The following is a 15051-nucleotide window of genomic DNA, read 5'->3' as shown; positions in this document are numbered from 1 at the left end:
TCCTCAACATTATACATTGCAAATAGGCAACTTAAACAATCTCACGCATGTTAAAGGCAAGGAAAGCCACAAGCAACAGTATGCAAATGAAAAAATGTGGTTCTCTGAAGCCTAATATTGTACCAAGGAAGAAAACACCAGAAAGAGCCAACTCATGAACACATGACATGTAAAGAATGATGCACATTGTCATCCATTCTCACAGACATTAAAACTGCGAACAGTAAGTGAGATCTGTACACATTTTTTGTTACAAAACATGCGACACTGCACGGTGGACAGCCATGATTGGGTGCTCTTTGGGAGATTCGGCAATAACTGCAAAAGGTGCTAGGAAACAAAATGTGTAAATCATATATTTGTTTTTTTTTTCAACAATGCACTACGAAGTTAAAAACACAGAAACTAGACACTACGAGTGGTATGAAAATGACAAAATAATAATGCAGTTCTCTCCAAGCTTAAAATGATCTGTTTACAAAAACAATGAAAACATCCATACTCCAAACAAGAACAGGAAATGACTAGAAATAAACAGGGATAGATAGGTATGTAAAAGTGTACAAAACTGGTTGTGTGGTTGAACGAACTATCTGCATAATGTTTGTACAAAATAAAACAAAGCAACAAATTCGAATGAAAAAGCTTCAGTATACAGAAAAAGGTGCTTTCACAAAGGACCATCACCACCAGTGTTGCATTTCATATACTATATGTGCATGCATGTCACCAACTGAATGCTGGTCATACATACATCTTGTAGAAACTGCATAAACACTTGAGCATTAGGCATGACATCAAATCCATTAAAAAAATATACACTGCAAAAAAAGAAGCCGACTGCTTCACTGCTGCTGTTCCTGCTAGCATGACTAGAATGCACTAAAAAAAAATGCAATGGCTGCATGCCTGTCATAGTTACATTCTACTATCATAACTAAAAAGCATTAAGGAAAAGGTAGCAGGTAAGGGTCATACATCACTCTACAAGAAACACTAGAAGGCACCATAAGGAAAAAAAAGGAAGGAGCAAAAGGTTTGCATCCCTTGTCTCGTGGCGGAGGGGCTTGCGAAACTCGATGAAGTCGTGAGCTCTGCTGTGTAGGGCCACCCAAGATAGACAGGTCACGGCAGACAGTTCTGACAAAATGTGATTCACTGGAGAAGGTAATGGCAACCCACTCCAGTATTTCCTGCCAAGAAAACCCTATGGCCAGTCACAATACCATTAATGATATGGCGCCGGAAGATGAACCCCCCAGGTTGGAAGGCATCCCACATGTTACTGGGGATGAACAAAGGGCGATTCCTAGTAGCTCCAGGACGAATGAAGCGGCTGGGCTAAAGCCAAAAGGACGCTCAGTTATGGATGTGTTGGGAAGCGACCCTAAAGTCCGATGTTGCAAGATGTATCACATAGCAACTTGGAATGTAAGATCTATGACGCAAGGTAAACTGGATATCGTCAAGCGAGAAATGGACAGATTGAACATTGATATCTTGGGTATCAGCGAGCTCAAGTGGGCCGGAATGGGAGAATTTAACTCCGGCGACCATTGTCTTTTACTGTGGGCACGAATCCATGAGAAGGAATTGGAGCGCTCTCATAGTAAACAGAAGACTGGGCAAAGCAGTGCTAGGATACAACCCCAAAAACGACCGAATGATTTCACTTCGGATCCAAGGTCACCCTTTCAACATAACAGTTATGCAAGTCTATGCACCGACCACTACTGCTGAAGAAGCTGACGTTGAGAGATTTTAAGCGGACCTACAATACCTTTTAGACCGCACTCCATCATCAGACGTCGTTTTTCTCATAGGAGACTGGAATGCTAAGGTAGGCAGTGAAGAAATATCCGGAATTACAGGCAAGTTCGGTCTTGGTGAGCCAAATGAAGCTGGGGAGAGGCTAGTAGAGTTTTGTCAAGAAAACAACCTGACCATAACGAATACTCATTTTCAACAGCACAAGAGGCGCCTGTACACATGGACTTCACCGGACGGTCTGTACAAGAATCAGATCGATTATATTATTTGCCGGCAGAGATGGAGAAGCGCTATACAAGCTGTAAAAACAAGGCCTGGGGCCGATTGTGGCACCGATCATCAGCTTCTTGTTGCCAAGATTAAGCTTTGATTGAGGAAAACGCAGAAAACTGGAAAGCCTATCAGGTATAATCTGGATCAAGTTCCATTAGAATATGCTGTGGAAGTGAGGAATCGATTTCAAGAATTAGATCTAGAAGACAAAGAGCCCGAAGAGATGTGGACTGATGTTCGTGATATAATACATGAAGTTGCTACTAAGGTAGTTCCAAAGCAAAATAAATGCAAGAAAGCAAACTGGTTATCTGAAGAGGCTTTGCAAATAGCTGAGGAAAGGAGGATGGCAAAAGTTATGGGGGAAAGAGAAAGATACAAGGTTCTCAATGCGGATTTTCAGAAAATAGCAAGGAGAGATAAGAATGCCTTCCTGAACATACAGTGCCAAGCAGTTGAGGACAACAGCCAATTAAGGAACACAAGCGCTCTGTATAAGACAATCGAAGATATCAAAGGAAGCTTCTGTGCTAAGCTGGGCGTGATAAAGGACAAACGAGGCAAGGACCTCACTGCAGCCGTAGAGATAAAGAAGAGTTGGCAGGAATACATAGAAGAACTGTACAAGAAGGACCCTAATGTGCAAACCCAACATAAGACGCTTGTGATCACTGATCTCGAGCCGGGCATCCTGAAGAGTGAAGTTGAATGGGCCTTAGCCAGCATTGTTAAGAACAAAGCTAGCGGAACTGATGGCATTCCAGCTGAGTTGCTTCAAAACCTCAACCATGACGCTGTTAACATTCTGCAGACATTATGTCAGAAGATTTGGACAACCCTGCAGTGGCCACAGGATTGGAGGAGGTCAGTTTACATCCCCATTCCAAAGAAACGCAGTGCCAAAGATTGTTCCAACTACCGCACGATCGCGCTTATTTCGCATGCTAGCAAGGTGATGTTGAAAATCCTCCAAGGTAGGCTGCAGCAGCATGTGGATTATGATCTTCCGGACGTGCAAGCTGGGTTTTGCAAGGGCAGAGGAACTAGAGACCAAGTTGCCAATCTTCGCTGGATCATGGAAAAAGCAAGAGAGTTCCAGAAACCCATCTACTTCTGCTTTATTGATTATGCGAAAGCGTTTGGCTGCGTAGATCACAGCAGATTGTGGCAAGCTCTCCAAGAGATGGGAGTTCCAATTCACCTCATCTGTCTCCTCAGAAACCTGTATGAAGGGCAAGAGGCCACAATCAGAACTGGGCATGGTCTTACTGATTGGTTTCCGATTGAGAAAGGAGTGAGGCAAGGCTGCATACTGTCGCCCTGCCTATTTAACCTATATGCAGAGTGCATCATGAGGAAGGCCAGTCTGGACGAGTCTTCAGCTGGAGTAAAGATTGCTGGAAAACGTATCAACAACCTTAGATATGCGGATGATACCACTTCAATGGCAGAAAGTGAAGCGGAACTCAAGAGACTTCTGATGCGCGTACAAGAAGAGAGTGAGAAGTTTGGGCTTAAACTGAACATTAAAAAGATAAAGATCATGGCATCTTGCCCTATCAAGTCCTGGTGCATCAAGGGACAAGAAGTGGAAGCTGTGACAGATTTTCTCTTCTTGGGCTCCAAGATTACCTCGGAAGGAGACTGCAGCCATGAAATTAGGAGACGCCTGCTTCTGGGAAAGAGAGCAATAGTTAGCCTTGACCGCCTAGTAAAGAGCAGAGACATTAGTCTGCCAACCAAGATCCGTATAACTCGTGCTATGGTCTTTCCAGTTGTGATGTATGGATGCGATAGTTGGACTGTGAAAAAGGCTGACCGCTGAAGAATTGACGCGTTTGAATTGTGGTGCTGGCGTAGACTCTTGAGAGTTCCTTGGACTGCCAGTAGATCAAATCAGTCGATATTGTCGACCATAAACCCTGACTGCTCATTGGAGGGTCAAATTCTAAAGTTAAAGCTCAGCTACTTTGGTCATCTGATGAGAAGAGAGGAGTCGCTGGAGAATGATTTGATGTTGGGAAAGGTTGAGGGTCGCCGGAGAAGGGGTAGGCAGCGAACGCGATGGTTAGATGGCATCCTCGAGGCACTGCAGATGAAGTTATGTGATTTTAGGAAGATAGTGAGAGACCGGAAAGCGTGGCGTGACATGGTCCATAGGGTCACGAAGAGTCGGACACGACTGAACGACTGAACTGAACTGATTGTACATACGAACCACTATATTCCATCTCAAAAGCTGTTTGCAGCACTACAAGAGATAAGGGCAGCATGAACTAGCCATGATGGCACTAACTACCCTTACCTTTTGTAGTGCAGCAAACAGCTTGCGAGGAGTACAGAAGGCACAGCAAAAAAAAAGAGAGAGAATAAAATTCAGTGTTGCACACGGTGCTGCTCTTCACATTCTGCTGGTATAAAAAGAAGGAAGTTAACTGCTGAGATAGTTGCTTTTCAGAACTAAAAAAGGTATTTAGCATAACACAGACACACACATGAAAGAAGACACCACGTGTACTTACTACAACTGTTTATTTAGGGGAAAGCAGTCGATGCATAGCATTCACTGCTGATGTGCACATGTACAAGGCAACACGAAAAGAGCACCAATCTTATCAAAGCAGGTATGAGAAATATCTGTTCAGCCTCAAAGAAAAGCTGAAGTGTCGCTCACACAGCTCAAACCTGTTTAATGTATAGATGGTATCCTCTGCTCCCTGAAAGCTTGCTCAGCTAAGCCATCACATAAGCTACTATCAGAAGAGACATGGCCAGCATTTCGTAAAGTGCACCACCGTCTATAAAGTTCTACTGTCATTTAGAGAAATCTTATTTTGCACAGCCAGGATTCTGCGTCAATGGCCAACTTAAGGAACATGCAAAAGACATTAACAATAAAGGTGAGCGACCTGTCTTGCACCGTACGGTTTGCACCAATTGTGAATACTGTGGGTAATGGCTCATGAAACACTAGAAGCCCTTCATATAAAAAAGCAGGTTACAGCTGTGTCAGCAGCAAATTGGTTTTTCTTATGAGACTGAAGAAAAATTTCTCACGCATAGTTTGACAAAATTGGTGCTGTTTCCATGTTGCCTTGTACCCGTGCGCATCACCTGAGTAGGCTGTGTATATCGGCTGCTTTCCGCTAAACAGTTGTAAGTGCTGATGGTGTCCTCTGTCTTGTGTGCGACTGTGTATGCTAAATAGCCGGTTATTATGCATGGAGAAAAGGCATTGAAAAAAAACCAAACAAGGTCTGAATACCACTGCCAACATTCTGGCATGAAAGCATTGTAAAATGAGGGAACTGGCATGGGTTGTGCATCTGTTATTATGTACAACCCCTAGAGGGCAGAGAAAATTGAAAAAAAAAAAAAAAAAAAAAACTTCCGGGCTATCAGATCCACTGCAGTCAGTTACAAATTAAGAATGAAGGGGCGAATATCCCTCAAAGGAGGCTTTTCTGCCAATCAGATCGTTCTCAACACTGGCACCACTCCAGCCCTTGTCCACAGCTAACTAGGCTGGGCAGCTTTTTCTTTATCGGTACTGAACACCAGCTGCACTGCCTCTTTTTTGCCACCTACTGCCATGAAAGGGGGAATTCCTTTGTGGCTCAATTGATTTGGAGGCTCCTCTCTGTCAATTGTTGGAGGCCTACCTTTGCAAAATTACAAAGCTTCAAACTTGAGTTGTAAATGAGCACAGAAGGTGCCTTGATCCCAGCTGCTTGCTATTGTGGCACTGTTCATGTGGTTGTGCAGCGCCTTTAGATGTGGACTTGGTCTTTGTCACAAGGCAAACACCAACCACACTTTTGTATGTCGGCAAAACTAAGTTTCATTGATGTTGAAGGCTTTCCATGTCACACCTGCCCGGATTAAAATCAAAATCACGATTTAGATATATGAGCTCCCAAACAGAAGGAAAACGTCCCACTGTTGGCAACTCTAAGTTTTTGGCACTGTCAAACCATACCCGTGTATTCAGTCAGTAGCCCGTAACTGCCCAGTGAGATGTCAGCCCTGTGGCCCTCATCGCTAAGTTGTGTTTGCAGCACAGACAGGAAAAGGATAGTTGCTAGGCAGCCGTGGAGGTGGTGGCAACCTGCAAGGTGTTCAATGCTTTAAAGATTTCTTGTGAAGTTTAATAAAGCAAATCACTGACTACAAAACACTGACACAAATTCCACTATAGGATAAGAGTTTAACCTCAAAATATGTCACATATGGTTGAGAGTACTGAGTGCACAATAGAAATATGTTTAACCAAGACACGCACTAGCAGCACAAAATAGTGCTGAGTATAATATATGTATATTAATAACTCCTTGATGACCTCGAAGGCTAAAACATTTGCTTGTCTTCACCAACAGACACACCTGAAGAGAACCACCATTTTCCTGATTTATACATTCCTTTTTTTATTGAGAATCACTTTCTATGCTGGGTAAGGTTTCTGCCTCTTTGTTTGTCAAGTGTTTCATTCGACATATGTAGAGAACAAATAAATCTATGTATCATGTATCTATGTATGGATGCATTACCTATGTATGTATCTATGCATGTATATATGTAGGTACCTATGTATGTATGCATCACCAGTTTTTCCTAGAACAAATGAAACAATATTTTAAACAGTGAGCATGCACCCAGAGTAAAAAAAAAATAATGCATAGCTCACTTGCTTGAGCTGTTGGGTAAGTGTTTTTTTACATGAAAATTCGCGCAGACACAAAATAACAAGAGCACCAAACACAGACACAACAGCACAATGTGAAAAAGAGCATTAAATCAAATGAAGGCATTTCACCTTTGATGCCAAACACCTTCACTTCGGGAGGAGTCCATATGCTACCAAAAGGTTTGCGTGGAGTCACAGCTTTGTTGTTGAGGACAGTCAGAAGGCATACACTGAACCCATATTATAACATGGCTACATTCTGTATGCCTTAAAAGTAAGTTAAGATTCAGTACTCTCTTTGCTTTTCCCAGTTCTGGATAGGAAGAGTCTATTGACCCTGAAGCAAGAAAACAAATGAAATTGATATGTTTTTGTGTATTAATAATAGGCTTTTCGTTATACGAGGTCCCTCCGAAAGATTTGCTTTCGACTTCTTTCTGTACCAACTGAACTGAAGCTTAATTTCTTAAAACATTTTCGCCAATAAAAAAAAAAAACCTGAGGACCAAAGAAAATAGAGCACAAGCACATCACACAGCATGCAGTTCAGGAACTTAAAAAAAACTAAATTGTGCTTTCTGACTATATGAAAATGTAAAATCGCTTAATCACTGAATATATACGGACTATAGTATTGTTGTGGCGATGTAATGGCTGACTGTAAACATTTTATGACCAATTAAAATTAAATCACTGCAGAATGTTTGTACGCCGTTCCTATCTCGCCATGTGTTTCAACTTGTGCCTGTGAACAGGCCGAGAGTATTTTGCTAGCAGTTGGGAGAGTCGCTGTGGCCAGAATGCACCTTACCCTCCCCTCTAAGGCGGCTTATTGAGATCGTTCTTTTTCTTTTTCGCAACCGCGGCATAACTTAGCGCGCATAGAGCACTGCAGGCTGCCATAAACAATGCACGGCTTCCACTCGACGGTGCGTATTTTCTGTATCTTGCTGCTGAGTGAAGGCCACACTAAACATGCAGACTTTCGTGCTCAGTTGTGTTTCCCAGGAAAGTGTTAGAACCAGCAGCAATCAACGAAAGACGTCGGATCGCCAAGCTCATTTTGAAGAATTACATCGCGAGGTTCCGCCCCCAATGGCAGTTCACGAAACGCGGCGAGTAGAATTACAAGCGCAAAACCTTCCTGCATGCACAAAACTATAGATGCGCCATAAAACACCGCCTTTCGTACTGACTAAAGGGTCCGCGCGCGCTATCTTGCTCGCCCATACAGCCTGCGCCGGCGGATGCAAACAACGGTCCTTGCAGCATTTTTATCGGAGAAAGAAAACACTCAGTCACTTTACTGCTCCATTAAGGGACTCATTTAGAAGAACCAATTTCTTACTCACCCAGCGAAGCTTGCCTTGCAGCCAGATGTAGCAGCCGCTGTGCGGGATACATTTTGAACGCAGTCACAAACCAATGGCCCAACGTGCAGACACGACTAGACACGACGAAATGGCCAGCGGCCGAGCAACGCATTGATACAATAACTTTAAAAACAATAGAAATCTGAAATATATTCCATAAAACAAGCTATACAAGTAAAATGTAACTGTTGCTTATGACGTGTTTGTTTCAAAACGGTAAATACAACCTGCGTCTTGCGTAATTATTTTGGCGCACTATTTTCTATCTCGCTGTAAAGAGGAGGGGTGCAAAAAGGCCACGGCGCGCGAAGTTTGGGAATGGCGGATCGTGCATAGCTAGCATTCCGTATTAACATCGGCGCAGCAAATCGTTCCTCTATGCGAACTACTGGCTTTTATCACACACGGATACATCGCTAGCTTACTTTGTCGTAGTGAACACTCGGAGTTTAGAGTCTTCCGGCGGACTGGACTGCGCCCAGCGAGGTCGACACAGTACGCGTGTGGCTATGGGCTGCACCAATTAAACGATGCAGAAATGAAGGTGTCAACGGCTTTTGTACATTATGTTCAGATACCCATCGCTTAAACAGCATTTCTTGGTGCCATATTGGTCCTGCATGCTGGAAACAACCCAGATTGTATGCTTAATTCAAAAGCGCTGGAACTTTGGATACAGCATTTTGCAAGCTGAAAAATTGCTGGAACAAACCTTCGATAATTTATACTTAGAGTATGCAGAACAGTGTCTTCCAGTTACATTGTGTACATATTGCACTATAGGCGCATATGTGACCCTGAAGCGTCTTGCGAGGAAGTATGGTAGACTTCTGATGCAGAACTCTAGAAGACATCTGGCGTAAGCCGGCTAATAACTGTCTTGCGTAGCTGAAGACATAAAAATTCTTCACAAGACAGATTCCAGACATCTTGCCGATGATGTCTTCTAGACTAGCACCAAGCGACGTCTTGTAGATGTCTTTGATAGCTCAAGATATATGTGACCAATATAGACATATGAAGACAGCTACAAGATATTCTGTGCTCAGTGGGAAACGTCAAAGAGGTCTGTGCACAACTGGTCGCGCAACTTGGAAGAAAACGCATGCAGCTGCTTACTGTCAGCGGCATCAACTCGATGATGAGGGCTCCTGCGAACTGTGAGGCAAATTACCAGCGCACAGAAATTAAGATCTGCCAGAACTCCAAAGAAGTAGAAAGTAAACATATTCGCGCTCAGGAATGAATGCATTTTTTGTTTCTTGCGTAGGAAAAAACGTGTCACATTTATAATAATATTTTAACATGTTTTTAACGGCCTCTCTCGGCCATTTATTATCCGCTGCGTAGTTGCCCAAAGCTCAGAAATGGCTCAAGCCCAAAGCTTTTTTCCTCCGCGGAATGAGTGGCACGGTGCGTCACAGGCCCCGGTTCAATATTCATCGTTGCGCGCTGCGTACAGAGTGGGTTATCTGTACCAAACAGTCATTATTTCATTCTGCTGGTTGTAGTAGAGCTTTACAGCAAGGCGAAGACTGTGTGTGCTCGATGAGAAACTCATTGCCGCTGCATGTGCGCATTTCCGGACGATGGGACAATGCTGCGTCACAGCTCGGCGGCTCGGCTCGGCCTCCCAGGCACGTCGCAAAAGTGGTACCTTGTTTTACGGATACACGTCTGCATGAGCGGCGTATCGCTGCAAGTTTTAATTGAAAGGTGGAGGTGAGATTTTGTTGCCCCCCAAGACGCGTGTCGCATTGTTCAAAGCCTTTCGTTCCGCTCCCTTTGCTGCGTGTTTTGCTTACTGCGTCGTATTACCGCACCAACGTTCGCTGAACGTGCTTTAGCTGTTATCACAGTGATGTTCCTATTGTCAATGGGATCTTTCTCATGAACGTGTTAAATGCTTAAGTTGTAAATTTGTAACCTCACATTGACTCCTCTCAGTGGCAAATGAAGCGCGAATAAAATAATGGAATCGTGAACAGGGCGAGATTCATTGGAGCGAAGCTATATCGTAGATATTTTCACTTCTCAGACGCATTAACTTCTAAATACTAGCCATCCCAATTTGAATTGCTTACCTAAGCTCTTACAGGTTAGCGTTCTAGCGCTAGAGTTAGTTATTCCGTTCGTTTGTTTTTTGTGCTTTGACACTGATATGTACTTTGTTTGTTAGCAAGATTTTTTATCCCTTTATAATCTCACCGCGTCTCGTTTGGAGACCTACGCTCAGGTCATTTTGTTATCACGAGGATTTCATGAAGACCATGACGAATGAGCGGTGGTCGCTTTCCTGCACTTAAAGATTTCATTGTCCTGAAGCGTCCGTGAATGTAATCGTGAATTAATAAAGCCTGGCGCAGCTTCACTCATTTATGCCCTTAGTGAAATGCCTAAAGCCATGTGATTCTATTCATGTGCTTGCCGAATTGACGTGAACACCCTTGTTCACAAACGTGCCCGAAGAAATAAGCCCCAGAATGCGTTTACATGACGCGCGACGAAAGACTAGGCTAACGATGACGGAGGCAGAAAGATGCTATGATAAGGTGGTTAAAGATGCCGTAACATTTCAGTTAACGTAAAACTTGACAGTAGAAATCCATGTCAAGTAAAGTTGGCTGAACAGTTACGGTGTCCATTTTTCTTCCTTATCCGAGCCTCGTTCTGCCTCCTTCGTTGTTGGCCTTGTTTTTCGTTCATAAGTAAAAAGACAATCAAATTCCCCGCTAAAAGTACGTCACTGGGACGTCACAAGCAACGTCACGTTTTTGTTTCGCCTCACAGTTCGCAGGGGGCGCCAGGAAAATAAAGCCTCGCTCAAAGTCGACACGCAGGCTTCTGTGGGAGTTACGCTCCCATTTGTTCTTCTACCATGGCGTGAATACAAAAAGCAAAATACTGTTTGGCACGTTACAAGCAACATGATAAGGCCACTTCAAGCGATTGGTTCCAAGAAAAAAAGGAATACAATATTTATCTGCAATATCGTAACCATTCGACTGATTTCGAGCTAAGTGCTCCATTTCCGACGCATTTCATGAGATGATAAAAAATGCGCATGTTTAGCACAAAATATATGTTTTGGAAGAAGGGCTTAGGAGATCTGCACACTTCAGCTGACCGCTTTTGAATACAGGATAGAAAAAAAAATCAGAAGTCCATTGTAGACGATCTTGACGGGCTTGGAATGTTAAATGCTTAGCAATAATATTTTTTTGCTGCTTGATCATTGAAACCAATTTTTATGCCTTTCCTTCCAGTTATGCATGCCAACTAACTCCATGTACTGGCCACAAAAAAATATGCACATTTTACACTTTTTTCACGTGTTTACGGTATTCATTCAGTCACCGAGTACTATACGGCCGCATCAAGTCTCTCACTAGTACGTAAGAAATATGTAACCTCTTAGGACCCCTAAGTTGAATATGACATTTTTAGGAATTATGTGAAATGCAACTCCTGTAAGCCTCAGTTCGGGAGAACAACGAACGGTTCTTTGTCTGGGAAGCGCTATCATCACTAGAAATGTTTACATACGCATACGCATACGCGTTCGCTTCCGAACAAGAAAATATGAGGAGCGGCTTTAGATGAGCAGGCAAAGATATGAAAGAATATTTCCTTTCAAATGAAGTTTATCAGCCTGTAAAAAATGATCCCTTGAGCGGAAATAACATGCTGCCTTTTCAGGTCACGGAACTTCCGGCTCCTGGTACCCAGAAATTCATATGCAAAGAAACATTCATTTGTCGCTTGCCCTGCTCCTGTCGCTAACCCTCGCTTTCTTTCTTCGGAAGCAAACACACATACAAAACCTGTCAATATTGATTGCCCTGCCCAGAAGAAAATACCGCTTCTCGAATCTTTGCCTTCTCTTGTGAAGTGAGGCTTCACCTCATCTCCTGTTCAGTTTTCTTCTACCCTGTACAGCTAACGTCTCAGCCTGGTATATGTTTCAGGGGCCAAGAAATGTAGACATGCTATTGAAACTAATTCCTAATGTTTAAAATTCAAGAGGCCTCTTTTGTAAATGCGACTCATGAAAAACATCGTAAGAATGTAGACAGATTGCTGAAATCAGGTCTTTTTTTTTGCAGCGAAGAGCCGTGTTTTTTTGCAGGTACTACTGCAAACAAGGCGCTGACTGGTACTACGGTTATTACACTAAGAACACAACGTGCCAGGTAAATATTCCTTCAGAAAACAATCATTGCAGCTGCAATACCTGATGTTTGAAGACAATGGCCTATAGCTATTTGATACGGGAAAATATTTGGGCTAGTTGACGCGTTTTCCTAATGACTGCGACATTGCAACTGGCGTAGAAAAAGAGTTGTTCCGTAGGTACCTCATTGTCGGTGTCATTTACTAAAATACAACTAACCCAAATGTCGCGCCTGATTATACTCCTTTCTAGTACATTGGATCTGTCATCTCGCCCTTTCTTCTTTGTGACCCCTCAACTTAGCGTGACTTGGGGATCCGTGGCCGAATGCTGAAAGTTCTGAATGATTTTCTATCCAGACGCACATTACAGGTGCGTCTAGGTACTACACTGTCAATAACCTTTACCCAAGAAAATGGTGTTCCGCAGGGATGTACTTTAAACGCAACACTCTTTAGTTAAAATGACCTCCATTTCCAAGGTAATACCAAAATATATTATGTACTCGGTCTACGTCAACGAACTTCAAATAGCTTGCACCTCCTCAAGGTCTATTCACACTTGCGACCAGAGGACAGGAGCTATGTTCACACTTGCGACTGTCGCCTTCTCGAAAAACGAGTTGGGAGTAGGAAAGCTGCAGGGCGATGACAGCGAACGTCGGTAGCAGCCGCTTGCCAGACACTTAGCTTTTTCAGGCGAGAACGCCGACGACGAATAGACGGTGTCGATATAAAATGTTGCGCCTGCGTGAAAAACCAATTTCTCAAAAGTTCATAGTACTTACCCGATAGTCCTAATATCTTTCCAATCTCCTCCCGGGCCATATCCTTCTCCCTGCCTTTGAATTCCAGCTGCCGTTTGTTGAAAAGGTAGGGGTATTCTTTAATTGCATTGAGAAGGTGCCGGGACCTCGCTGATTGGTGAAATGGTTTGCGACTAGTAGTCGCGCGACTAGAAATTCGAGCAGTGCCCGATCGGCGCGGCAGTCGCTTTTCGAACGATGCGACCATTTGCGACTGTCGCTTTTCGACCAAACCAGTCTCGCGACCACTGCGAGTCGCAAGTGTGAACGGGCCTTTACACGTAGCAAGATGTTAGAGGCAAGTGCAGCTAACTATTAATAAGCTAGTGACAAGGGCAGACAAAAATGAATTTCAGTTTTCTCCACAGAAAACAGTGACGGTTACGTTTTCACTCATATGTGCAATACAAACTGACCCTACTCTGCACCTAAACGAGACCGAATTAACAGCTAAAAATGAGCACAAATTCCTGGGGATAACTCTTGACGGAAAACTCACTTTTTTGTCGCATATCAATACTCTTAAAAAGAAGGCTACCAAATCCCTAAAGATGCTCAACGTCCTTTCAATAAAACACTTGGGGTCCGATAGAACATGCCTTTTGAGTATTCATCACTCTGTTGTACTGTTTTGTTTGGTGTTTGGATTACGGTTGTGTAGTGTACAGGTCTGCAAGAGCGTCATACCTAAAACGACTGGACCCTGTGCACAACCTGCGTTTGCGTCTCGCATCTGGTGCATATAAAATCTCTCCCATAAACAGTCTCTATGTTGAAACAATTGAGCCCTCCCTCGAATACAGAAGAACTATGCTTACAATTTCATATCTCTTCAAAATATGCAAAATTACCAAAACATATATGCTACCCTCTTGTTACAAAGTGCAGCTGCAGAATGTTGTTCAAGAATAGACCGCACTTAATCAGACCTTCGCTACTCCGGTTCGAGGATAAATGCCAAGAGCTGGGAATACTAAATTCCCTCATGATATTGAAACAAGACACTATCCACTACCACCATGGTAGAGCCCCCAATTGTTTGTGATTTCATATTGACTCAGCTTTGTAAACATAAAACACCGCATGAACATATTTTTCCAAGAATACTTAGCTCTTGAAGAAAAGTACTCAAACTGCACACAGTTTTATACAGATGGCTCCAAGACAATCAAGCATGTTGCAAGTTCTGTAGTGCAACGATAATGGGAAAACATAGTAAGGCTACCTCAGTGTACGAGCATTTTTACCGCTGCGTGTTATGCACTTTCTATGGCAGTAAGAAAAATAGCCAATGGGCACATCACAAACAGCATTATTTACACAGACTCTCTAAATGTTTTAACACCCCTTCACCACAAAAAAGCAGTTGCTCCACTACTTGGAGACATCATAAATTATATATCAGCAGCCTCTGCTCAAGGACATAACATAACAATTTGTTGGGTCCCGAGTCATGTCGGAATTGGAGGCAATGAGAGAGCAGACGTTTGCGTTGCTCCAGCCCGTGCCAAACAGATCAAGAACATAAATATTCCACACAGAGACTGCATGGCGCTAGTACGGTGTAAACTAAAGGAGAAATGGAAGTCGCCATGGTGTAGCGAGATAAATAACAAACTGCAGGTGGGCAAGCCGATTTTGGGGGAATGGAAATCATGTCATCATCAAGAACGTTTCATAGAAGTGATTTTATGCCTACTCCGCATTGGACATGTACACTTGACGCATAATTTTTTGTTGAGAAAAGAAAGCAAGCCATTCTGTCTAGAATGCGGAGAGGAACTTACCATAAATCATGTTTTATTTTCGTGCACAGGACTTGAAACACAAAGGGAAAAGTATTTTACTAGATTTTACAATGAGCCCATCCCGTTCCATCCAGAATTAGTCTTAGGTGAAATGGTCTTGTTCATCTGTCATGCGTTTTCAGCTTTCTAAAGGAAGCGAATGTTTTAAAGAAACTGTAGAATGA

The 15051-nt window shown here is 43.1% G+C and overlaps 1 protein-coding gene across 2 annotated transcripts in view; it reads left to right on the top strand.

Annotated features, from left to right (window-relative positions):
• LOC146174882 (uncharacterized) overlaps positions 1–15051 on the top strand; it is a 49450-nt gene that overhangs the window by 20654 nt on the left and 13745 nt on the right. For both annotated transcript variants that reach the window (XM_084583194.1, XM_084583193.1), the window contains one exon: positions 12207–12293. In XM_084583194.1, coding sequence (XP_084439320.1) covers positions 12207–12293 — 87 coding nt within the window. The remainder of the gene's footprint in view (positions 1–12206; positions 12294–15051) is intronic.

This window comes from Amblyomma maculatum, chromosome 11, assembly GCF_055883805.1.
Source record: "Amblyomma maculatum isolate TAMU_Amacu chromosome 11, ASM5588380v1, whole genome shotgun sequence".
Taxonomy (NCBI): Eukaryota; Metazoa; Arthropoda; class Arachnida; order Ixodida; family Ixodidae; genus Amblyomma; species Amblyomma maculatum.
Note: the sequence above shows the minus strand (reverse complement) of the source record. Positions and strands in the feature narration are given on the sequence as shown.